The sequence below is a fragment of the Rhyacophila brunnea genome, unplaced genomic scaffold (genome assembly GCF_057557595.1).
Source record: "Rhyacophila brunnea isolate RB1 unplaced genomic scaffold, BYU_Rbru_1.0 scaffold_16, whole genome shotgun sequence".
In the NCBI taxonomy this organism is placed as follows: Eukaryota; Metazoa; Arthropoda; class Insecta; order Trichoptera; family Rhyacophilidae; genus Rhyacophila; species Rhyacophila brunnea.
Window position 1 is genome coordinate 39,553,055 of NW_028232816.1, and position 26,348 is coordinate 39,579,402.

Sequence of the window (26,348 nt, forward strand, 5' to 3'; positions counted from 1 at the left end):
TGTGAAAACATTTCATATTATTTTCCTCAATCGTTGTCATTTGTCTATGACCGCCATCGCCATCCGCCATTACTGAATTGCTCTATTCTCTATTGTCTACTTCTATTTGCGCTGAACATCAACAAGCTCGGCGTCTCGTCGGCGTGATATTCTGTAGAAAACCAGAAACTTCAATTGAAAATGGCTAAAAACGAGGATAAGACGCTGCTTCTAGATATATTGCAGCCTTTTAGAAGGGTGGTCAATGGAAATTCTCCGAAAGCCGCCGTAAGTTCGGCGGCTGCCAGGCTCAATTTCAGTGACACCATCAACGATCGTACGTTATTTTTTCGAATATTATTAACTGAATAACAATCGTGAATCTATATACCGACTTGGTTTTTCTAATCGAGCTATGGTAAAGATAGAATACTCCACATTGTCAAAATAGCAGTTCATTTTCTTGAGTTACTCTCTCGGATACCTGCTTACCTGATGAACGGTCAACACAAAAAAAATATCCAACCTAAAAAAGAGTGTTTTGACGATAATTAACTGTAATTCCGATCCTTTTTGGTTTCATGGTTTGTTGTCTTGGTAAATGTGCCGCAGAGGTGGCCATGAGATTTTACAACTTTCTTTTTAGACCAAACCTAACCTAATATTAACTCATGATGAAGGTGCATCAAAATGTATGAAAACGTCAAATTTTCAATTACCGATTATTGGATCGAAAAGCCGATGCGCCGACAGGTAAAGGTATTTATTATAATTGTCTACACTCCACAATTAACTAACTTTAACACTACTGTCACTGGTTTTGTCGGGTTTGTGATTTCTAGTTTACTTCCGTTGCCCTTCGACGTCCTTGGTGACCAGAAACGACACGTGCAGATTTGCGAATAATTAGTCCGATATGTTGTTGGTAATGTATCCATGCAACACATTTCTTAGATATTGGACTCATGAAAGAATGATAAAAATAATGTTAGTATAAAAAAATGAGGCGGCATGTTATCTAGGGATGTCACTGTCGATTACTATTTAAATATGTATTGTTTTTCTTTTCCATTTACTTTTGTTCTCTTGATAGTCTTCACTGCTGTCGATAAAACCGATAAATATGTGAGTAATAGGTATTGAAATTTATTTTTGCAGTACTCAGGAAGAGAAAGTCTAGCTATATTTCCAACAACACGCCAACAAAAAGGTCCAGGACGGAATCGGATACCAGCAATTGTGCTACTCCTAATATTGCCTCTCCTTGGGAGGCCAAGAGGATGAAAGGAGATCTGATTGAAGCAAAGTCACAGGTCCGTGACCGTTCCACTCAACATTTACTGAATAATATCATGACATAACTAGAAAGATTCATATGTCTTACAACACTTAATGGTGATTCTGCAATGTCTTTGAATGGTCGAATTGGTAACCATAGAAAAGCATTGTATTCTGTATGTTGCCACATTGAAAAATGAATAGTTTTTTAGCCGTGATTGGCGAGTAAATCTGATTCAGTGCAAAGCAGCTGTTTCGTGCAAACTCACGCCTTTGACTAGTGTACAAAAATGGTGGCAGCTTAAGATATCTCTGTTTGCTGTTGCAATGCCGTCATTTCGTTTAATTTAAGTCTGTATCATTCAACCTGAATCAAACAAACGAAATGGGACCGTTTGGTAAATGTCCACGGAAACGCTTTTCTGACGACTAATTAGTGTTGCCAGTACTTAAAATTAATTCATATCATATTAGGCTCTAAAACAGAAACATATTTATTGAAACGTCAACTTGTTATGAAATTCTAACCTCCTATCGTCGTCTACAATAATACAAATTCGTATTCATTCATTTTAAATGTACAAAATATAAAGAATACTTCGTGAATAGGTAGCCATTTAGTTAATTTATAAGATTTATAGGTATGATAAGTTTTTAAAAATTACTTTTGATGAGAGCTTTTTATAATAATTATTGTCAATTATTGACCACTTTGTTCATGTCGACAGTATGATTTTGTGACATGACAATCGAACATATTAAATTGATAAAATTCGTTAGGTAGGTAATATAAAGATCATTCCGGGTTGATTTAACACAGTTTGTAGTTTAGAATCTCCGTTACAAAATATAAATAAAATAAATTCTTGGTCTGACATAATAATTATAGTAATGATATTAAATCGAACTCTTTGCATAGAAAATATCGCTGGATTTTGAGATAATAAGACCAAAAGCGGCGTCTTGTTCGCGCATGATTACTTGTGAATAATAAGTATTGATTATTAATCTATAATATACATAATTCAAGTAAACTTCTATGAAAATGTCTAACATATTAATATGAACACCTCACAATATATAAATGCCGAATAATGCTTATCAACACTTTGACAGATTGGCATTAGTCTATGGAACGTCCGAATCGGCTTGACGTTTCATGTCAAACCATTTCTGATGGTCCTAGAACGGTTTGATTTTCAATGATACACTGAACCAAACGTCAAATCTCAAACCATTTCCGGTCTACTTTCTACTCATACAATTTGTACGTATATTGTCTATGGTTTAATTTGATTTGTTTCGTTCAGGTTGAAACGAACCTTTCATTGTGTGGGGTTCGATTTGAGTTACCACTGGGGGTCGGTCGTCGTGTCGTAGGTCATGGTGTTGAGGATGATGAAGAAGTCGAAGATGGAAGCAAGAGCGAGTTTTATTTGCTGCGTAATGGTCGGTACAATAGTATGTTACAGTAGTTATGTTACAATACTTGTGATACGGGTCCGAAGTCCGCATCTCAGTACAATGAGATGTTGTGCAGGACTATAGGGAGAATGAGATTCTAACAGCCTGGGAACTTATATTTGGGTGATATTTGCGATGAAATATTATTCGCTATTTATACAGTCAAAATAATATTCTTTTCATTATTAATTATATTGATCGAGTCAGCGACTAAATTGGCATTTGCGTCAATGGACATCCAAGTAGTTGGGAATTTATTATTGCGGTCATATAATTTGATACTATGGGAATGGATATTAAAATAATTTGTCATTGCGATACAGTATTTAATATCGCTGACCAATCTGCTGACACGGGTAATGAGCTGTTTACCGCCATTGAAAATGTGTCAGATATCGCATATTATAATATTTACAATCAACATATGAATATAATTCTGCATATGTAATACCTCCACAAGGTACGTTGCAATTCTAATTTGTGGAAAAGAATGTTGCACAGTGACACTTATTCCTGGTGCAACAACCTCATTATTATAACATTATGATGTTATGTAGGTTTTTATTGAAAACACCGCAAACAGTTTCACTTCTATTGCGTTTTCTGAACATTAAAATTATTATTAAAATTTAAGGTGCATTTATTGAATTATGAATCAGTAGCCATCAGCAAAGCAAGTAAACGCTAAATCTCTTCAAAAGACGTAACTATTTAGTTATAATAATATTAAGTTATAAGGATGCTGTACATTGTACATTCACTGTATTATTTTATCTTTTCTCTATGGTTATACAGATAGCGGTCTTGGAATCGCGAATCGATCACCAAAACCTGATCCGGAAAGAGATGGAGATACTCTACGAGAATGAGAAGCAGTGCTTGGTGGAAGAGAGGAAGCGCTCCGATAAAACAAAGAGTGAAATGGAAGAGCGACTACGCTTCGTAAGGAATAGGGAGGCAGAAGTCGTCGACCAACTGTCCAAGGTGACCGCGTATATATATCATAAAATTGAATGATGAAATTTTTCTCGGCATATTTAATTGACAACTAAAGCGCAAATTACACTGGCAGGCTTGCAGATCCAATCAGATTCAACGACTCTCGCAGGTCACTTCCCCAGTGTCTGGCGTTGCTATTGACAGAACGCGAGTTTACGTTTACTTAACAAATGTTAATTATTTTTCTTTTTTTTAACCACGCCCGATCCTAATGAGATCATGTGTGCCTGTGTACATTTCGACCCTAAGCAATAAGATCTGACCGGACAGGATGCCACCGGGCTCGGATTACGTTTATGACACTAGTTAAGTGTCCAAGTACCTACCTAATTGGTGTTTCGCTGACTATAATAAAAAAGTATCTACGCATATGGTTGAAAAAAACTCCAAGGTTTGTGAAGTAAGTAGGTACCTACCAGCGTTCATTACAATAAACAACTTCTTTTGTAGTTTATGAATGCCATGCTTGTTTCGGGGGAAAATTCTAATTGTTTATTTTTGTTTGAATTGCGACTGTGTTATGTGACCGCTATATATAATAATGATGTTGAACATGCTGTGGATTTGTGGGTGTATTACAGCTTCTTTGTAATATGTACGTATTGGGTACCTACATAAAGTCAAGATGATAGACCACACTACATTACTGTAATTAATACTGTCAGATTTTCTCACATAGACTGTATTTATTTTGACTTATTCATTTCAAGTCTGTCTACGCAAGTAGTATTCCAAATCTGGATGTTGCCTCAACGTCAGGAAAACCGTCATGTGGTGCCCAATCCGTCGATATTTTTTCAATTAATGAGGGTGATGTACTTCAGTTTATTAAAAAACTGAAAAATACTCGCTCTTTGGGACCTGATATGTTCCTACATTTTTTTTAAAGGGTTGTATTGACTTCGTTAAAGGCCCGCTTTCATATATATTTAATCTCGCAATGGAGACAGGTATCTTCCCGGAAACGTGGAAGATGTCGAAGGTTACTCCAATCCATAAGAGTGGTACAGAGTCATCAGTGGAGAATTGCAGGCCGGTAGCTGTTCTCTCTGCACCAGCAAAACTTCTTGAGATGATCATGCACAACATGATTTATCCAAAAATTGAGTCATTCATAATAAATGAACAGCATGGATTTAGAGCAGGCCGATCAACGGAAACTAACCTGATGGTATTTACCGATTATGTGTCATCGGCACTGGATAGAGGCCACCAGGTTGACTGTTCTTACAATGACTTCTCGAAAGCATTTGACAAGGTCGATCATGACATCCTGATGGAAAAATTCCAACTTATTGGATTGTCAGATCGATTTTTGAAACTATTCGGGAGTTATTTTAGGAACCGTCAACAATACGTATCGTACGGCCTTTATCAGTCACAGACCTTTTACACATTTTCTGGTGTCCCCCAGGGCTCAAACTTAGGGCCGTTGCTGTTCACGATTTTTATAAATGACATAGCATTGGTAATAAAAAATGCTATGTTTTTGTTGTTCGCTGATGACTTGAAACTCTTTTTGGAAGTTGTCACCTTGGACGATTGTCGTCAGCTCCAACTTGATATAGATAATGTATTAAATTAGGGCAGGCGTAACAAACTAGAATTCAATATTGATAAATGCAATCTTTTATCGTTTACCAGAGCCTCAAAAGTGTTGTTTTTCCAATACTCGATGCATGGCAGAGTTCTGTCACGAATATCATCTGTAAGGGATCTTGGCATTACGTTTGAGAGTAAACTGACATTTATTAGCCGTATGGTTACCATTTGTAACAAAGCGCTTAAAATGTTGGGCTTCGTCATGCGTACTTCCCGGGTCTTTTCAGATGTTACGGTATTAAAACTTTTATTTAATTCTTTAGTTCGAAGCAGACTTGAGAGTGGGTCTATTGTTTGGGCACCAGTTGAAGTATGGCCTTATGGTGGAGAGGGTACAGAAGAAATTCTTGAGACTCCTTTACTTGAGGTTGTATGGATACTATCCGTGGCTTTATCCAACTGACTTTCTCTTAGGCATGCTTACATACTGCAGTCTGCAATTTAGAAGAAATCTTTATTTAGCTACGTATTTTTTTCGACTTATACAAGGTATAAATGAGAACTCTGCCATTCTGGGCAGTGTTGACCTGTGTGTCCCTGATAACTATCTTAGAAATAGAGACCACCAGTTGTTTATTCTCCCAAGGTGCAGAACCAACCTGCCACTGGTAATGCCAATTGGGAGAGTGATAACTATGTTCAACGAAATTGCTTCGGGTGTTGATATATTCCACCTACGTGAGAATGAGTTTAGGTGGATGTTGTTTTATAAAATCTTAAAATAGGGTCTGCTTAACTCATCCGGTGTACTTCCTTATACCTATCTAATTCATCTACTGATATATCTCTTTTTTTATGCAATACTGTTATATTTATATATCTTTGTTTCTAAATGTCATGTTGTGAACGTCTTAAACTTATAATTTGTAATGTCCACAATATGTTAAAAAAATAAATGAATTGAATTGAATTGAATTGAATTAATTTTATTTTGGAAAACAAACAGGTACATTGATCATAAAAATGTATAAAAATAGATTAGAGAGAAGATTTTGCAAACAGCAAAGCTTCCACATATAAATTATAATAATACAGTAATGCCTAAAAAGATAGAAAGTAAGAAGGACATAAAATAGAAAGGAATTAGAGAAGGAAAATAGAAAAAGAGTATCGAATAATTATTATAAACGTAAAAGTAACATTTATTAAAAAATAATATGTAATATTATATTATGTGTGTGTAAAGTATTAAAATTTATACATGTGGGTTATGTAAGAGAGAAGAGAAAAAAAGAAAAGAAAGACGTACATTTGAAATTTGATTAGTTTCGATATTACATTAAGGCTGTACCTCAGTTGAGGCACGGTCTAAAAAGATCGTGGCTAGGCGATGCGCGGATTGCGGGACGCGGGTGCTAATGACGCATGCCAAACGAAATATAATTTTTCTTATAAATCCAACATACCTCCATTTTATGTTCTGTTTATTGTTCTATTAGTAACAATAATAATATATTCATTGACATGTTTTCTTTTTAAAGTAAATGGGTAACGTTTTTAGTCATCTTTACACGATTTGAGAATTAATACGCCCGTCGCCATCACGAAACAAAGTGACATGTTTCCAGCTCGACGTTCTCTCTCAGAATGCGAGCGAGTCCAAAATTTCATCGCGCCTATAGTTGAAAATTATTTTCCGTTTCACTGATGTGTCACCTTAATGAAGCATGACGTGTGGAATGGTGAAATGTGATGAATCACGACTGACATGGTACAAAGTTTGAATGCGCGTAAATCTTGATGGACAATGGAAACCCACCCTTTCGAGTAGGTTTGGCGAGTGAACAAAACAATTGATAATTTTGAAAAGAGAATACTGGTCTGATAGAGAACGTCGACTTTACAAAGATGGTACCGTGAGAGACGCAGTGTTTGAAACAGAAATTGCTGTGGTGTTTCTGTTATTATATTATACAACATAACAGCGAGCTATAAAATTGACGTGTTTTCAAAATCTATTTTGAACTCCTTCGAGACGGTTTATGTATGTAACATACTGCGGATTCCGGCATTCCGATGCGGAAGTATGTATAAATTAATACTGTAAGACATTAGTCGATAGAAAAACAGAAGGTTAGTTGAGGAGCTGGGGCTTCAATGGATCCCAGTGTATAGGTAACCGAGTGAATCGACTTCTAAGTTAAATAATATGCAATTATAAATTTTACATAATTACTGTTTTCAATATTCTGTAAATGACGTCTGGTACATAAATGATGCATTATTCCTGTGCTAAGAAAATATTGACTCACGATTCGCATTCTTTATAATGGTTTTGAAACAATGTTTAATAATCTTAATATTGTCGGTAGTACTTAATTCTGTTATTTATTCCACGAAGGCCGTCCGGACCATGGATGAGATTAAGGCCAAGACAGAGAGAGATAAGCAGGTGATGCAAAAGCAGATCGCCGACCTCAAGGCCAAGGTCATCGACACGGCTGTTAGTGGCAACGGTCAAATGTCGGAGATGAAAAAAGACATGGTTGAAATAACACAGGTGAGTTTATTATCTTCTCATTGTGATATTACATCTTTGTAATGCTTTCAATGTAAATTATGTAAAACACACGATAGTAGTCACTTGCGGATTTAAATAAAGTTGACATATACAAATAATACAGTTTGGAAATTGATCCTTATTACAATGCAAGTAGGGTTCAATCTTCTCTCATTTTCACGGTATGATTTTTGACTACAATATTAAAGTCATTCTATATATTTCACACATCCATATAATAATATGTCAATGTATGAGATATGACTTCGATGATCTGTATTCTTAATTATGCCCCACAGGCCTTGGAAGCATCGCAGAAAGAAATAGAGCTGCTGAAGGCAGCTCACGATGCCGCGTCGGTGGAAGCTGCTAAAGTCAGCGGGTTGCAGATATCACTAGACCGCCAGAACCTTGCTCTGCACCAGGCCGACCAGAAAATAAAACAGCTGGAGACTGACAAAGAGTCCTACAAAGACTGGTTGGAGCAGGCCAAGGTACTACATCTTTTATTTATTCTTTTCCATCATGTATGTCGATTGATAATAATTGATGCACAGACATTTTATGTCCATTTTTTGACCATGCATCATTTATTGTAAAGGACAGTCCTCTATTTCAGGATATAGTCCTTCAATTTTTGCTTTCTGAAATACCCTTATTGTGTCCTTTTCTGTTTTGCTTTGTTTTTTGTAGTAGTAAATATACTAGTAAACACAATGATGATCTGGCACATATGCTAAGAGCGTTTTAGTGTCTATGATCATATCTATGCTATTCCGTTTACAGATAAGCGAATATATGTCAAAAAAATCTATGACAGGCGTGGGCATAGAATCTATGACACCCATATTTGCCAATGTGTTTACACACGATGCCGTAAAATCTATTTGACACATATTTGCCACTGATAAATACTACCAACATGACGTTTGATAAACTTTATGGCTGGTACGTCTTCGAAAATTGTAGTTTATGGGTCCTCGTAAACGTAAAATGAAAATCGTTTACATCAGTTGGCTTGCTAGGTACCTAGTAAGATTTTAAATTTATGTTAACTATTTTGTTCTTGTCCACATCGCATTATAATACAGTAAAACGTCATTCATACGAATTCAACAGGACCGAAAATCGAAAAAAAAAATCAAATTACGAATTATGAAATGTATGAGGGAAAAATACAAAAATTTAAATTTTTTTTTTCCATCAATATCGTTTGTGTTCTTATTAACGAGGTTCTACTATATGATTATAATGCCGGCGAATGGAGTTGTTGCAACGGCAAGCGTATTTATTGTCAGGAGAAAATGAAAAAAAACTAAGAAGCAAACGAGTTTGGGTGCATGAATGGATTGCGAGACAAACACACGGATGCTACCTACCATAATAAAATTTAATAAGAGAATTATAAAATATAATATAGTTGAATTCAGTGGCGGCTCGTGGATAAGATATCTGGGGGTGCTGCGGTTGATTAAAAATAAAAAAAATGTTTATTTGGATTATATTTTACTATTAACATCAAAATTAAATATAAATTATTAATTACTTATATTAAAGAACTTTGCACAGTTAAATAATGTTAACCCTTAGACTGCGTATGGCATGTAAACATGCCATAGACTTTATCTCGTATTTTTGACCAAACTAGAAGAGACACTTGTGGATAATATGCTTTAAAAATCAGTTCAAACCTTTAGGTAGACATATCAGGCAACAGATCATAAAAATGTCAAGTAAAACACAAGGAAATATATTTTTGAAAAGAACACTCGTCATTCAGTTGTTTGAATCGCGCGCCATTGCGAAGACGGGTGTACTAGATGCGTCACCAGGGTTATCAAAACAAAACATTGGTCATGCATCGAAAAGTGTGCATCGATAATATTTTTATTTACCTTTTAATTAATTATTATGATTACGTTAGTGTTATGTATTTTTTCTTAGTGATTTGTGATCTCGAAAGAAACATATTGAAGATTTGTTTTTAGTATTTTTTGTCATTATAAATATATGTGAAATAATTATTTCACCCGCCAAAATGTCACTACCACATAATATTATCGAAGAAATAATGCTGGAAAATATTTTATCTATGCACAGCTCTCCAGTTGTTTGGCTTTGTTCATTGTTCCATGTTTGATATTTACATTATTATAATGGGTAATAATTTATATTTTTTATGTGCCACGAAACTGTGTTAGCTCTGTTCACATGCCTGGCGATTATTCGACAGGCCCTTTGTACAATTAAAAAGCCGATGGCGCCTCATAAATTATATTATAATAGTATTTTAGCAGTGCGGTAATTATTTTTAGTGTTTTATTCTCCAAAACATCCTAATGAATAAGTGAATGACAACATTATTTTATGGTGACGAAAATAAATATAGGTTCAGAATTTGAAACGGTAATAAAATTTGAGTTTACGACTTACTAAATGCGATAAGTGATAACCCACTGATTATTCCACAAGTGATTTAGTAATATATCTGTCATAGACCGTAACCAACTACACGGCAGCATGTATTCAACACAGCCCTGTGTATAACAAATACAAACGCGTCGAATTGCTCGGTAGTATGTGTAGAAACCATGTATGTGAAGACTGGACGGCCGCCATTTTGAACGCGCGGTCAAAGCTTGGATAATTTTTAGCGTCTTCACTTTCTTCGATTTATTTTAGTGAGAATGTAACGAATATAGTTTATTTCTTGGTGCATTTGGAATAACTGATATATAGTTCATCTAGTAATCTATTTTTTAATTTTGGAATCGATCTGTTTTAGCTGTAGTGACCGTTTTAACAGATCAGTTGACTGAAAATAAATTCCCGCGAAAATGGCTCGCAGCGAAAGGGTTAATGAATCATTAAAGCTATATTTCTTTCCTCCGCTGTCGCGCGTGTGCTCACGTATGAACGGCTAAAAACTGTCAGTCCGGCAGTACCGATCAAGCTCCCAGCTACGTTCCCCGCTCCCTGCACCCCCCTTCGCCCATTCAAGCATATTCGTTTGAAAACGGTACTGCAGTACCGCGGTGTATGATAATTATTGGATGTATCGGTGGGCGGGCGAGCTTAATTCACGCTTAAATAATATTGATATTTTCATATAATATACATAAATTTATGTATATTATAATATTACATTTTTCTCAATTTGCTTGGGGGTGCTGCAGTTCCGTAGTGCATATGGACGAGCCGCCACTTGGTGTATTTATGTATAATTTCATAAATAAAATAAAAAAATTATTGATTTAACATGCAGTTTTATTGTTGTCAACATCCATCACATAATATGCTTTGCATCACATCACATACTTTGCAGAGCTGTATAAATTTATTGTCAAATATTAACAAAATAAAAGATTGTTTTATTTCAAACATAACATAGGTAGGTACCTATTTAAAAATGTCTCCACAGAATATATCGTGTCTGTTCTGGCAGAACACACTAACTGGAGAATACTAGTTTTGAGTAATTTGACTTTGAAGTTGTTAAAATGTTTGAAATGGTCTATTATGTAAGTTTATTAAGTAATCATAAAAAGAATGACTTTAAAATAAAGACTGTTTATTTATTAAGAATGTTTTAAAGTTTTAATAAGGAACATTTTGGTATAACTAACTCAATATGTCATTTTTTCGAATTATATGTCTTCTGCCAGAACAGTGACGATATATATACAATACATAGTTTTTATAGTCGGATGGATTGTGTGCAATCCCACAATAGTGGATTAGTTTCCAAGACATCAATTAAATTAATAACAGTATATAATAACGGTAAATACTAATTAAAAAGGATTTTTAATACTGTAACATAAGATATAAACAGTACGTAAGACGAAGCCCAACATTTGTAACGCCTTTTTACATATGATAACCATATGGCCACTAAATGACAGCTTACTATCAAAGGCAATGCCAAGATTCCTTACAGATGGTATTCGCAAAAGAACTCTGCCATACATCAAATATTGAAAAAATAATACTCGCGTGGCAGTAAACGATAAACTATTGCATTTATCAATATTGAAGTCCATCATCGAGTAAGAGTTGATGACAATCGTCCAAGGTGACAACCTCCATAAAGAGTTTGAAGTCATCTGCAAACAACAAAAACAGCATCTTTAATGACCTATGTCATTTATAAAAATCACGAACAACAATTGCTCCAAGTTTGAGCCCTGAGGAACAACGGAAAATGTTATAAATATTACGGTTCCTAAAATAACTCCTGAATAACTTCAGAAATCAATCTGACAATCCAATAGGTTGGAGTTTTTCCATTAGGACGTCATGATCAATTTTGTTTGCTTTGAAATGCTTTCAAGAAGTCATTGTAAGAACGGTTGTTATGAATTATTTTGCATTGATTGAAACAGGTATCGCAGAAGAGGTTGGCGGCCATGCCGGCACTAGAACGAGACTTTGCCAGGCTAAATAATGAAAACAGAGAACTAAAGGCAGCCTGCCAACAGAAGATGTTGCTAGAGGAGCAGGTTCACTGCCTCACCTCCCGCATCAAATCTTTGCAACCCGTCCATCAAAATTTGATAGATTTGCAGGTTCGTATCGGACATTCTCTTTGAGACCTTAAGTTTTTGTCTGGTGGGTTTTTTCAATTATGTAAAAATATCGAGATTTTTACTTTTAATTTTCTATTTGAATTTTGCTTATTGAAATGACTTCTAATGTCTAGCGGTGAATTAGTGTGAGTGGCTATAGAAAGGTAAATAATTTAAACATGGCAGTCAGTATTAAAAAATATATAAATTCTTTAAATATTTTGCATATACATATACCTAATCTAACATTAACCATATTAGGTGTTGTCTTTTCTAATGACCAGGATATGATAATGTTGAAGAAAAACCTTCTCGGATGGAGATGAGCCATTATTTTTAATACTGAAGCAGATATGAGGTTACTGGTGCTTTTACTTGCAAGTCATTTCACAGTGTACTTCTGTTTGTAGCAAACTTCTTGCTTGTGTTTTTTGGCGGGGAGCACTGGGATAAAAACACGTTTTCCAATTGTGTTATTAAATTCGAACTGTCATTTAGATGAGCACACTACTTCAGAAAACTACCCAACCGAGGGTGTCAATAGCAGGCCGCCATTTGTATATTGGCGGTCCTCATAGTCCAATGTGTAAGGCGCTGTCCTTTCATCCGCGGGCTCCGGGCTAGATTCCTAGTGAGATCACAATACATTTATCTGATTGTTTGATTTCCACTACCACACAACTGTCATTGGACCTCACCGTCTGTTGTAGTGTTAAAAAGTATAATACATAATTATGGAATATGCTGCCGCCACAGAATATAATTTTTTTTGTAAATAGTTAAAATTCTAAATTTATAAAATTGTTATAATCCAAAAGTTCATAGATTCCCCCAAAAATAATCCACTCAATTTATATTTTTGTCTCACCTCTTTCTGTGTGGCTTTGAGTAATTTCCCCCGCCTTGCTCACCCGCTCTATTAAGAGGATGTTCTACAGAATTGGCCTTGAGAATTGAAAATATGATTTTTTAACATGTGGTCCATAATATCTGGTCTACTAGTTAATATAAAAAGGTCGTGTCAAAGTTGTTTGTGTTAATAAATTTGCTCTATGACTGATCCGACTCATATTTCACATTTATTTCATCAGGGCTGTCGAAGACATAAATCAAAATAATTTATAATTTTTAATTTTTATTTATAATATATATTATTTAAGTTTTGTGCATCTAATGCCGGGTCCACACTGGCAACAAGTTAATTTGCTGGCAACCTCGTTAGATTTTACGATAATTATCGTAAAATTTCTTAAGCAATTATGGTAAGTATCGTAAAATTTAATGAGGTTGCCAGCAACTTGTTGCCAGTGTGGAAATGGCTTAATATCCACTGTGGTTCACGTAGTGGCATGGACCTGGGGTTAGCTAATTCAGGAAGTCAACACCCATGATAGAATTTTTTCCAGTTTTGGTTGCATTATATTCCAAAACTCTTCTGTAAAAATCGTTTCCGAGTTTATAAATGGAAATTTCTCGGTGTACATAGTGAACAAACCTACGAATAAAAAAAGACAAAAAGGAACATACTGATTCATCGCAGTAAAATCTGGTAATCAAATTCGCCATTTTGAAAAGCGACGATTTTGCGTAAACAAATATCACGTGGTCTGTACGTGTGCGGCAAACTTCGAATGTGTTTGTAATTTTGTGCAAAGTGCGAATGTAATGTTTTCATATAATTGATATGGAATTTCCTTTATTTTGTTAACTGTCAATTCATGGTGGAACTGCATTGTATTGTTGTTTTTAATTTAATAAAACGCAATTTTTTATAGTACTTATTCCACTTTTAATTAATATATTAGGACCGGTTTCGTCCGCTTCAGTGGGACATTTTCGACTGTGAAAGACCACTGAAGCGGACGAAACCGGTCCTAATATATTAATTAAAAGTGGAATAAGTACTATAAAAAATTGCGTTTTATTAAATTAAAAACAACAATTGATATGGATTAATTATACCATCGTATTATTTTCTCGAAATCATAAACATACTATAATAGTATTTGAGTATCAACCTATGTTCAATTTGAATTGGGTTATAATAATAATATACCCGTATATATATCAATAGTATGTTTGCTACAAAATCCACCCAAGTTATCAGTACGTACTTGCACAGGTTTGATTAAAAACTATGATGAAATTAACATTTAAAAAATATGAATGCTTAATATTATTTTGACAGCCCTGTTTTCTGATCGGCTTTACATCTAGCAGGTGTTCATTAAAAAAAAATTATGCTCAGCGGCAGAAATTATCAGTAATAATAATAATATTTCTTGAAATAAAATCTCAGATGATTAGTGATTTTTGCGAAAAGATCGATTTAAATTAACGTAGTTACGACACCGAGGTCCTTTTTATACTGAATTATATTTGAACGGCGAGCTCTTCAGCGGCCCCTTAAGAATGTTTTGGTAAATGTCTTAAATAAAAAAAAAATTATGATATTTCAGACTTCCAATGTTGAAACAGAGCGCGTTTTAGAAGAATGGAAAGCTGTCGGTCTCGCTTATAATACTACGGAACCTCGGCTTCTATCGGGGCTAATACAACGGCTGCAGCAGGTAGAATTGTCATTGACCACGGAGAAGCTGCAGGCAGAAACCAAGCTTAGCAATACTAATAATGTGAGTGGACTGTTTAATTAGAAATTGTGAGTGGACTGTTTAATTAGAAATTGTGAGGACTTTGAGAGAATATTTGAAAAATAATAATAAATTAATGAATGAGTTTTGGTTTTGTGAGAAGGAGAGAGTGTGTTTGGACATGCTCGAGCAAGGATTAGATATAAGTAAGATTGGTGTGATTCCCATATAAGGTGTCTTTCCATTCATTTATAGGAATTAATAACAGCCAATCACGAGCGGGACAAGGCAGTGACTAAGATGAATGACATGGCAAATATTCAGCGTACACAGCAGAGTCTCATACACAGGCTACAGAAGAAACTTTTGCTCTGTAAGTAATCAAATATTTTTTTATATTGTTTCCAATCGGCCGGTGTACATAATTGTAAAGTCAGAGCCTATGGAAACCCCATTTTTTCATTATTCACCGCTTCATCCACCACAAAAAAATTAAATGGGATCCGGTTCCATCGGATCAGACGCAGATTTACAAGCTATTACATAAACACTGCGATATTGAAGAATAATGTTGACTATGATTATCTCAGATAAATCTGGTTCTGAGAAATTTTGATTGAATCACTGATAAAATTGTAGTGTCCCGCGAACGCGACAGCTACCGCCAGCAACTGGACTGTTACGAGAAAGAACTGACGGTGTCTCTGGCCGGTGACGGGCACGGGCGCGGTGTAGAGAGTCTCCTGCCGGCTCGCGTCGAGAGCCTCGAGAAGGCGCTGCAGGGCTACCGGGACTTACTCGCCAAGATTGAAGAGGATTCCAATGCCTCAAGTGAGTTTTTAATAATGTACGAGTTAGGTAGGTGTTTCAATTTGTCTGCACAGAAGCCTGCGGTTCATTCAAACAATACAACCCCTGTTAATGCTAAATATGGAAAAACAATGAATTACAATAATTGAAATACTGGTTTTTTTCGAAATATAATCAGTGGTAACCACCATGCTTCAAAAATCCAATATTACGTGAGTCATTAAGTGAGTCATCAGTCATCACTCAATTTTGAAATATCATGCCAACTACAGCACTCGGAATCAACATACCCTAACCAACAAGTGGGTAAGTGGGTAAGTGGATACAATATTGTGGATAACTCATTGTACCTACTCATCATCAGAGGCATTTTATTTAAATCAGTGTTCTTGTCCACTGAATTTTATTTAATGTTAAAGGTCATCATCACATTCACCAATGTTTCTATTTTGTTGGTAAAAATTCCAGATTATATTACTAAATATTCTACCTTACCTAAAACACAGTTAACTCTATAACATCTTGTCATATCTCTTGATCTGAGATAGCTCATATTTTTCGCATCGTTGTCAATATGTCGAGTATGCTGGCTTTGCATTTGACGTCTTTCAAACTTTTTCAGGTGTTCCCCAAGGATCAAATATCAAATCTCAGACCAATTATGTTCCTCATATTTGTCAATGATATAGTGAATGTCATGGATGGAATTGAATTTTTCTTTTTGCTTTCAGATGATTTTAAATTATATGTGCCGATTTGCAATGAGTTGGATTGTTACAAATTTGCAACGAAATCTCTGTTCATTTGAAAGTTGGTCAATAAAGAATAAACTAGAATTTAATACTCAGTGTTTCCGTATCATTTTTTCTAGGTCAAGAACCCCAATTAAATCTAATTATATAATGTCGAAAGAGTTTAGTATAATTTTTGACTCTTCGTTATCTTTTCACTCGCATATAACTTCTACAGCTCGACATGACAAGCTAAACCATTCAAGAATCCAAATGTCATACGTACACTCTATGTTTATTTAATACCTCTATGACTCTACATCTCGTTAGTGCATAGTATTCTTGCATATGGGTCTATTTTTTAGAGTCCTTATGAAGTTTTCTACAAGCTCATTTTAGAGCGCGTCTAGCAGAAATTTCTTTGTCAGACGATTACTTTCCGACTGCCTTTCTACAAGGCATGCTCACTTTTCACTCTCTCGAATCTCATAGGTCACTTCTGCTCTTGAAACATTTTTACCTACGAGGCACGTGCACAAGTACGTGGCAACGCAATGCACAAGACCGAGATAAGTAGAATCAGCTTGGAGAGGCCTTCATCCAGCAGTGGATAGATTCAAGCTGATGATGATATTTTCGACTGTCTGAATTTATCATTACCTGGAGTACTTTCATCCCAATTATTCCGGTTTATTGAAGTTCTACTGTGCCTCATGTTCATATACACATTGAAATTTGCTGTATATTATTATTATGTATATTATATGTCATTATATTATATGTATATGTTATGTATATTATCACCTCAAAAGTGATAACATTTTTATGCTTCACTGTATTTTCCTCCATAAAATATATCTTTTATTGACTACATCTCGTATTAACAAGAGTGTTATGTTAATTTTATTCATCACAGAGGCTGAAGGTACGCCGGCTCTGTACGAACAGCTGAGCCGTCTTAGTGACGAAGTGCAAAACTTGAGGAAGGATAATGAGATATTGAGGAGCACCAAAGACAAACTGGAGCTGCAGGTGGAAAAGTGGGCACTGAAGGGTGGTGACTTTCCGCAGTCACAGACAAAGGTCTGTTCATTTCACTTTTTTTATTGCGATGTTTGAAATCCTTTTGTTGTTTTTGCCTTATAATACTGCAGACATTGTCCTCACTGGAGATTAATCAATATCAGAGATGTCTTTGTCAGCAACTAGAGGTCCACTAGGATTGGCTATTTTTTTTCTGATCCCACAAAATGATTTTATACAAAATTCCACTAAAAGTTCTTGTGAACTCGGTGAGCACTCAAAATGTCATCAAGTCACACGAAAACCATCTCTCCGTCAGGTTTTCAATTTTGTCATGCTTTTCATAATTTTTAAGTGTGTATCAGCCTTTAGCTACTGCCGAGCGTTACTAGCCGCATCCACGCCACATTGGTGTGTTTAAACACGTGCAACTTAACCATACAATATAAATACAGTGAAACATCGTTAATACGAATTCCATGGGACCGAAAATCGAAAAAAGATTCGAATTACGAAATATGAAATGTATGGGGGGAAAACATAAAAAAAAAAATTTTGATTTTCATTAATTTCGTTTCTGATCATAGATGTGCCTACTAAATTTCCGATACAATTCTTTCAAATTAAAATCTGTGCAAATACCATATGTCATTAATCCGTAAATTGAAGTTACCAAGTAGCTAGAATTTTTCCAATTTGTCAACACAATTGTTTGTCATTGGCTCTCTAGTAAAACTTGGTGAAAATCCAATAAACCATCAACAATAATTAAATATATACAGCCCTGAAACATGTGAGTTATTGTTTTTCCTTTGAGTGGAGTGCAGTTGTGCCTCTGATGAATACCGCTGTGTGTGTCAATGGGTCATAAAATGTCAATGACTGGCTCATGAAATAGTGTACTTTATTACGATTTATTGAATATTATCAAGTGCCAGGACTCTGAAATCATTTCGAATTACGAAATTCGAATTATAGGTATGGTTTTATATGATAATAATGTTCAAGGGACTTTTTTTTCGTGAAAATTTCGAATTTAGATTTATCAGTGTTCTTACTGACGAGGTTTTACTGTTTCACAATTAAAAAATATGTTTCGCAGTTAAATAATTTCCATACATATTTTTACTCCATTAATAAGCAATAAACAACAATGGAGAGTTTTTAGTATGTAAGGTAGTAAAGTACTGTACAACAACATCTTCTTGGCTACGTGAAAACTGTGAACTAACAAGCTCCTCCCATTTTCGATTATAGCGGCTTCTGGTTAGCTACGAGTTATCCACGTGTTAAAACTGTGAACCAAACAAGCTCCTCCTATTTATCGACGACAGCGACTTCCGGCTTGTGCCTAAATCTTCTTGTTGGACAGTAGTAATGTTATAAATGTCATAGTTTGTGAATTAAAAAGTAATTCCTTCCTTGAATAGGATTGTGTTTTGAAATCGTTTCACATTTTTGCTTAATTATAAGTACTACAGTAATGACTGTTTCATAAGTTGTCGAAGTTTAACATTCATTTAACATTCATAGGTAAAGTGTTAATGTTAGTAATAATCCTTTAAGTTGTAATAAGGACCATTAAATTTAGAGTTGGCAAACTACTCTAATTATTAATTTATAATGTTTGTAGATTGTGCATCTGATTGATAATCCAACTTCCAAGGCGCAAGAGGAAGTTAAAAATGAACTCCAAAAAGCTCACGCAGAGGTATGTACATTACGAATTTATTGTCGGTTTTCAGTTACCAAAATCATTCTTCAGCCAAATGCAGAGCTACATAATTCGTGGGTCGGGATGTGAAGTCAGATAAGTCACAAATTGTCATTTTGAGATATAGCAAAAACAAAGTTCAAAAAATTCCCCACATTATGGGTAACAAATCAAAGTACATGTAATTGGCTTTCAATTATAAGTCCTAGAAGTATTCTAACTATTTTGTTTCATTAAAACTTAATTGGTTTAAAAAAAAGGAAATTGACTTAACTGGATTTGCACAAGAAATGATTGACTTACCTTACTACGCACAAAGTAATATTGTTATTTTTTCATGTTAATCCGACTAATATTAGCAATAAAACACACATTTTAGACATAAATCTTATTGGTTTATTGAACAAAATATTATATAAATTTAAATGTAGCATTTTTATAACTTTTTTTTTACTTTAATGTTATTTAAGTAGTGAAAAGGCACACAAACCTGAATATTATAAAAGTTTATAGTTATCATTAAGGGGGGACATGCTCGTCGAAGGTCAAAATTGAGTTTTTATTGTATTTTCAAACCATGATCCTGGACACTCCTTAAACGTTGTAGATAATCTATTTATATAATTTTGAAGCCTTATTATCCTTTATAGTTATTTTAAACATTTGATGACTGCATAAAGTATTTTTGTTACATAAAATAGTATTCTTTTAAACCTCTCGCTCTAATGTTTTAGAATATAGTCATATTTCGGTACATAACTGTGCATTGGTGTTAAGATTTTTTACGTTTAATAATTTTTAAACGCATTTATGAAACCATTAGTATAATTTATTACGAGATAATTTTTGTAAAATATTCACGATAAAAAATTATATTGATAATCTCTGTGATCCCAAATTTGACAAGAATAAGGCATTTTATTATTCAAAAAATCGGCAAGAAGTGTTAATCTTGCCGATTTTTTGAATAATAAAATGCCTAATTCTTGTTAAATTTGGGATCACAGAGATTATCAATATAATTTTTTATCGTGAATATTTTACAAAAATTATCTCGTAATAAATTATACTAATGGTTTCATAAATGCGTTTAAAAATTAATAAACGTAAAAAATCTTAACACCAATGCACAGTTATGTACCGAAATATGACTATATTCTAAAACATTAGAGCGAGAGGTTTAAAAGAATACTATTTTATGTAACAAAAATACTTTATGCAGTCATCAAATGTTTAAAATAACTATAAAGGATAATAAGGCTTCAAAATTATATAAATAGATTATCTACAACGTTTAAGGAGTGTCCAGGATCATGGTTTGAAAATACAATAAAAACTCAATTTTGACCTACGACGAGCATGTGGGCCGTTAAATTTCAGTACGGAATTCTTCAATGGTATCAGGTTAAATATCGTTGACTATCTCAGATGTCTCAAGTGACTCATAAAATTCTCTATAATACGGTGAAATGTATGGAAGTAAGTCTATCAAATCTTTCATCTTGTCTCGTCTTATATATGAAATTTGTTAAAATGCAGTCGTCTCGTCGAGAGTTCTTTTAAATTTAACTATTCCCGGTTCGTGTTTGTTGAATTGAAGCCACTTAATATCTCTCCAAACAAACTTATTCCCATATGTGTCTATTTTTCTGAGTGGCAATGGTCCTTTTAATCGATCCAAGTAGTTAAAAAAATCTGCACGCGTCATTTCAGTGACTTTAAAAGGATTTTTCTTTGCAGCCTCACACATTGGTTTGGCCCAATCATGAGGATATTCGATCGTTCCACTAAATGTCTTTTTTTTCTTCTCAATTATATGATGGTCACTATCGCACTCCATATCTGTGTGGCCAGGGACTAAAAAGTGTGATCAGTTTTGCTTAAAGTCTCAGAATGTTTTACTGCTATCATGCACATTACCGCTACGTGGTTATTTTTGTTTTGACCCACACATCTATCAGAATGCATGATCATAATGCTTAATATTATCATGTATCCCCTTGGTTAAGTATTTGAACAGGCATGAAGCGATATCGTTAGCTTTTCTATTAGCAAGAGTCTCATGGCATACATAGCAATATCCCTGGTTATTATCACAATCATGCACTGTCAAATACCGTTTGTAAAAGGCCTGGAAATTTTGCTGCATGTCAAATGTTACAATTTGGCAAGAGTAATCTTGCAAGTACTTTTTATCACAACTTTTAGCTGAATATGCAAAGTCAGCTTCGTCATGATGCTCTTTCTATTCCAAACGAATTTTATTTCTTTCTTCATCGTTGGTGGAATTCTTAATTTAAGTTAAGTTTATCGCATTTTTGGCAAGTATCCTTATTTGGCCGTTTGAATATTGAGTTCATGCCATGGAATATTTCTGCGTATAAACGAATATTGATGGGATTAGAGCTAATAACTCTTCAAATATTGAGAATACATCACAATTATTGTCAAATGTGGCGGTAAATATTTTCTGACAGTCCTTTCTAGAGCTATGAATCTTATACTGATGGAGTTGAGAGTATATGTGTCTTTGCTATTTGCCTATCTTCTTCGCTATCTTTGTTTTTAGAGATATTTTTCCTCTTGTATCTTCTTGAATAAGTCTACCGGAAGTAGTCGCACGTTTTTTTTTTCAAAACATGTTCAAAAAAATTGTGACTTTCACTTAATGTTTTTAGTGTACAACCTTTACAAATTGGTCTCCGTAGCAGTTCAACAGTCAAGTAATATTGAACTGTTACTTGGCGATAATGTTGTTTTCCTGGTTCGCTTTGTCTGATACGACTTTTTTTCGTATTCATAACTTCCATTGTAGGTACTTGTTGTGTAACTTTTGCCAGTATTTCGTGCAACTTTTTTATCATTTCTGAAGGCTTTGTATCATCCCTTAAGTTACATTTTTGGTGATTATTACTTCTCAATCGAGAACGAGGGTAACAGGTTAAAACATCGTTGTGATGTGTAATCGTGGAAGCACTATTTGAGCATGAAGGGCGGGGTTCTTCAATGTTGGTAAATTAGACTGTAATAATTCTTGAATATTAAAATCAGGATCTTTTATGCTATCAATTGAATCGTCAACATACAAGTTATTGGAGTATGTGGTTGAACCTAGAAGCAAGATTATTTGTTTGGATATCGTGTACGTGTTTTTAGATTTAAATAAATCAAATTTCAATAAATTTGGTATATTTTTTATTATTTACAAATAATACACATACTTATTTATATAAGTCATAATTTATTATAATATGACTATTTTACTTAGGTTCTGTTGTTATTTTTTTTCAAAATTTCTCAAAATATCTTAAAAAATACGTTAGATTCACCAAAATCAACACTGAGTAGGTATGATGTTTGAAGGTAAGCCAACTATGAGTAATAAGGTAAGTCACACAAAATGTTGACTTATCTGACTACTCATGTGACTTAACTGTGTACACACCCCGTAAAATAAAAAATATGTTTTGACTGAAACTGCATCTCGCCAGTGGTGAGACGTACGGCTTAACTGACTACACACAACGAAAGATAATTTTTTTTTTAGTATAGTGGCATTCATATCTCATTTTTGCTGTTTTGTGACTTACCTGACTACACATCCCGACCCACGAATTTGCCTATGTAAATAATTAAAGTGGGCTGTTTCCTGTTAAATATTTTAAATGTGAGCTGGAATAGTTCTGCATGCAGCTGACGAATTATCCATGATTGGTTTTTAATCCATTCCTTATGTATGTATCATCAACCTGAACAGTTTTATTTAAAGAGAAATTGTGCACTAAAGAAGTAAAATTTGTTTGATCCAGTGGGTTCACGAATGGCAAATGATTCTACCGATGTTCGCCATAACTCAAAATCTTAATATATCATAATATGTCTATTTTTATTCGACGATTCTGCAAAAAATGCTGTTTTTGACATACATATAATATACTGAGATATCTATGTAAATCTTGGAATGCATGATGGTATATTCTGCATGGTCATATTGTGAAAGACAGCTTATATTAATTTTATTTAAATTCTTTCATCTGTGTGTTGCCAGGTTATAGAGTTGAAGAAGAAATTAAAGAAACTTCAAACAAATGAATTGGAAATGACGCAAAAACTATCAGAATCAATTCGAGAGGGATCGTCCAAGGAAGTGGAGCAGCTTCGAGCACAGATTGAATCAAATAAAATGAGACAGCAAAGGTATATCATTATTTCTATTTGTATTCGTCGTTGATTTCTGACCTTTTTTGTTCGGCAGAACCCTTGAAATATTTTATAAAATCTCAGGGAGCTCCTACCTGGCCGACTCGTATTATGTTCCAGATGGGTAAACTACAAAAGATATGTGTCAAACTGTAAACATTGAAACCCACCACTCCGCACCCAAAATTTGTAAATCCAACAAAACTGGCCTTCGTGGCGACCAGGTCGGACCGCCTAATGGACTTGACTCGCCGGTTGGACCCACACAGGCAGCTCTTCTCTTTCTGTACATATTTCAGGACATTACCTGACGATGCGGTTTGCATTCAGTATTTCTCCACCGCATGGACATGTTAGATGGGTTACAAGCCCAAGCTCATAGAGCCAGCCGATGAAGCCACCGTGTCCAGTCAAGAATTTACTTTTGTAATGGTTTTGAGTCAAAGCTGGGACATTGTGGACAATTTTATTGCGGGCTGATGAAACACTATAATCAATACCATGTAATAGTGTAGAATTAAAAAAAGAGTCTACAAACACTGGGTTTTTTTGTGTTTCATTCGTGTATCCTGATATAGCAATAAATTAATTATTATAATAAAATTGTAACTTTTGCGTGCAAATTTTAAATGCTTTGACAGAATGCGGTGACACTCATTAGTTATTACTGACGGCTTAATAACATTGTATTTCTTTATTACTTTTGAAGATGCGTGTGCACGTCATGTTCACGTGAGGTTCCGCTTAGTAATTAAAAAATATGTGTTTTTCAGAATGAAGGAGGTTTATACATCATTGACGCAGGAATATAGGAATGTTTGTTACATGTTAACCGGATACAAAATGGATCGAGTGGTTGCCAACAGTTACAGGTAATTATTATAAATAATTTCAAACTGTCAAAGATTCCTGGTTTCTTCAATATCAATGGTCGTCATGTCCTCTATTAGTATTTTAACTAATATTAATATTATTTAAGTAATGGCCGAAATTAATATGTGGGTATTGTGTACTAATGTTCTACGCTTGCATTCTGACGGTGCTGCTTTACGATAGATTTATAACGAACTTGATTGAAATTGAGGGGAAAAATTTGAAATATGGTGAAATTCGATTTATGGTTTTTCGAATTATCGAGGTTCTACTGTACATATTACATTAAAGAAAGAAATTATACATTTTTGTTGACTTGCCAACATTTTACAAGAATAGAGATTGCTATATTTGTTTCCAGAGCCTCTAAATGCAGCGTGACGATCGCACAAGTGATTGCCATTGCACTGCAATCATCGCATAAATAAAATCACCACTCTACTGTAAAGTAAATGTTTGATGCAAAACTTTAAGAAATTCATGTAGAATGAATCTGTATTTTTATTATAACATGATACGTTTTTTTCTTTCCAGGCTCTCCAGTATGTATGCCGAATCGCCCGATGAATATTTATCTTTCAAAGTGTCCGAAGGCGAAATCGAAATGGTTCGAACGGACTATTCGTCCACTTTAGATGAGCTAGTCGACTTACATTTGAATCAAAACAACTCTTTCCCCGTTTTCCTCAGTTCGTTGACATTAGAACTTTTTCAAAAAACGACTGTTCTCACCGATAACACAGAATAGAAGAATTTCGCCAAAAATCCTAACATTTAATTATATTAGCAGAACCAATCGGTAACTGCCTGCTGTTCTGCTAGGCCCTGCAGATGTCGCAGTGTCTTAGGCAATTAAATTATATTATCACGGTGACAATATGTTCTGTACACTGTAGAATTTTTATTTGTCTGAAATTGGAACATTTTAGATTGGCAGTCCCTATGCTTTAAGCAGTTTTCAAAGATATCGATGGTACCTACTTGTTAAATGGCCCAAGTCATTTTAACGATTGTAAAAATACACATTATGAACTCGGGTCTCAAGTATTTGTACATTTGAAACTTAAATCATATTAAAGCCTCGTATTCACTAGGGGACAAAATGTCCCACAACATGACACGCAACATTGAGTCTACGTGCCGCCACAATGTCCCCCAACATTGCACGCAACATGTGCTGCTTTTCTATGTGAGGTGGGACATGTTGCACGTTGTCGCTTCGCTTGTGCCTCGTACTCACTAGAGGGCAAAATTTCCCACAACATGACGCGCAACATTGAGTCTACGTGCCGCCGCAACGTTGCGCGCTGTCCCCCAACATTGCACACAACATAGTGCGGCTCTTCTACAAGATACAGTACATGTTGCATGTTGATGGTCCTCGAGCGAGCGCAAGGGGGCAACCCATCGTCGAGTCACGCGTAGGTGTTGTCAAGTGTGATAGTATGGTCCTAACTGCATGATAGGGAATTTGTTTACACAAAAAGTGGAAAAACAATATTAACCCGATCGGCGCGTTAAGTTTCCATACAAAAGATGTGCTGTCCGCGGTAGGTTTTTCGAAATGTTATTCTTCGCTGTATTATAATAAATACGGCAGTTAAAAATTGTGGCTACAACTGTTATCATGCCTAGATACATAAGGATCCAAGTGCCACACTAAAACACATAATAGAGTGTTGAATTTAGCTGTGTTTACTTTAACAAAACTACTGTATTGCTTTGTTCGGATAAACTCTGTAGCCATTTTCGATGACAAAGCACTTGACTTCAAAACAAGTGCGCCGATGAAGACAATTAATCACTGACTAATTTTATTTTACTCGTGTTAAAAACACTTAAAAATGCCATAAAAATTATTGAAAATAATAGCTTTTATTGGTGACTTATGAATTATTGTTAATTAGTGTAAGTTTTATTGATGACAAATCCATTAAAATTGGACGGTAGTCACCAGTTTTATTTCGTGGCATAGATTGTGTCAGCATTTTACATGTTTTATGGGCCATTATAATT

The 26,348-nt window shown here is 34.7% G+C and overlaps 1 protein-coding gene across 1 annotated transcript; it reads left to right on the forward strand.

Moving 5' to 3' along the window:
* Positions 1-97: 97 nt before the first annotated feature.
* Positions 98-25,813, forward strand: Mad1 (Mitotic arrest-deficient 1). The gene is made up of 14 exons (XM_085943758.1): positions 98-316; positions 1,138-1,292; positions 3,517-3,705; positions 7,664-7,822; positions 8,122-8,316; positions 12,208-12,390; positions 14,850-15,023; positions 15,237-15,354; positions 15,621-15,812; positions 17,439-17,605; positions 19,179-19,256; positions 23,308-23,456; positions 24,233-24,331; positions 24,867-25,813. Exons 1-14 carry the CDS (start codon positions 181-183, stop codon positions 25,078-25,080), a joined length of 2,208 nt encoding a protein of 735 aa, XP_085799884.1. The 5' UTR covers positions 98-180; the 3' UTR covers positions 25,081-25,813.
* Positions 25,814-26,348: the final 535 nt, after the last annotated feature.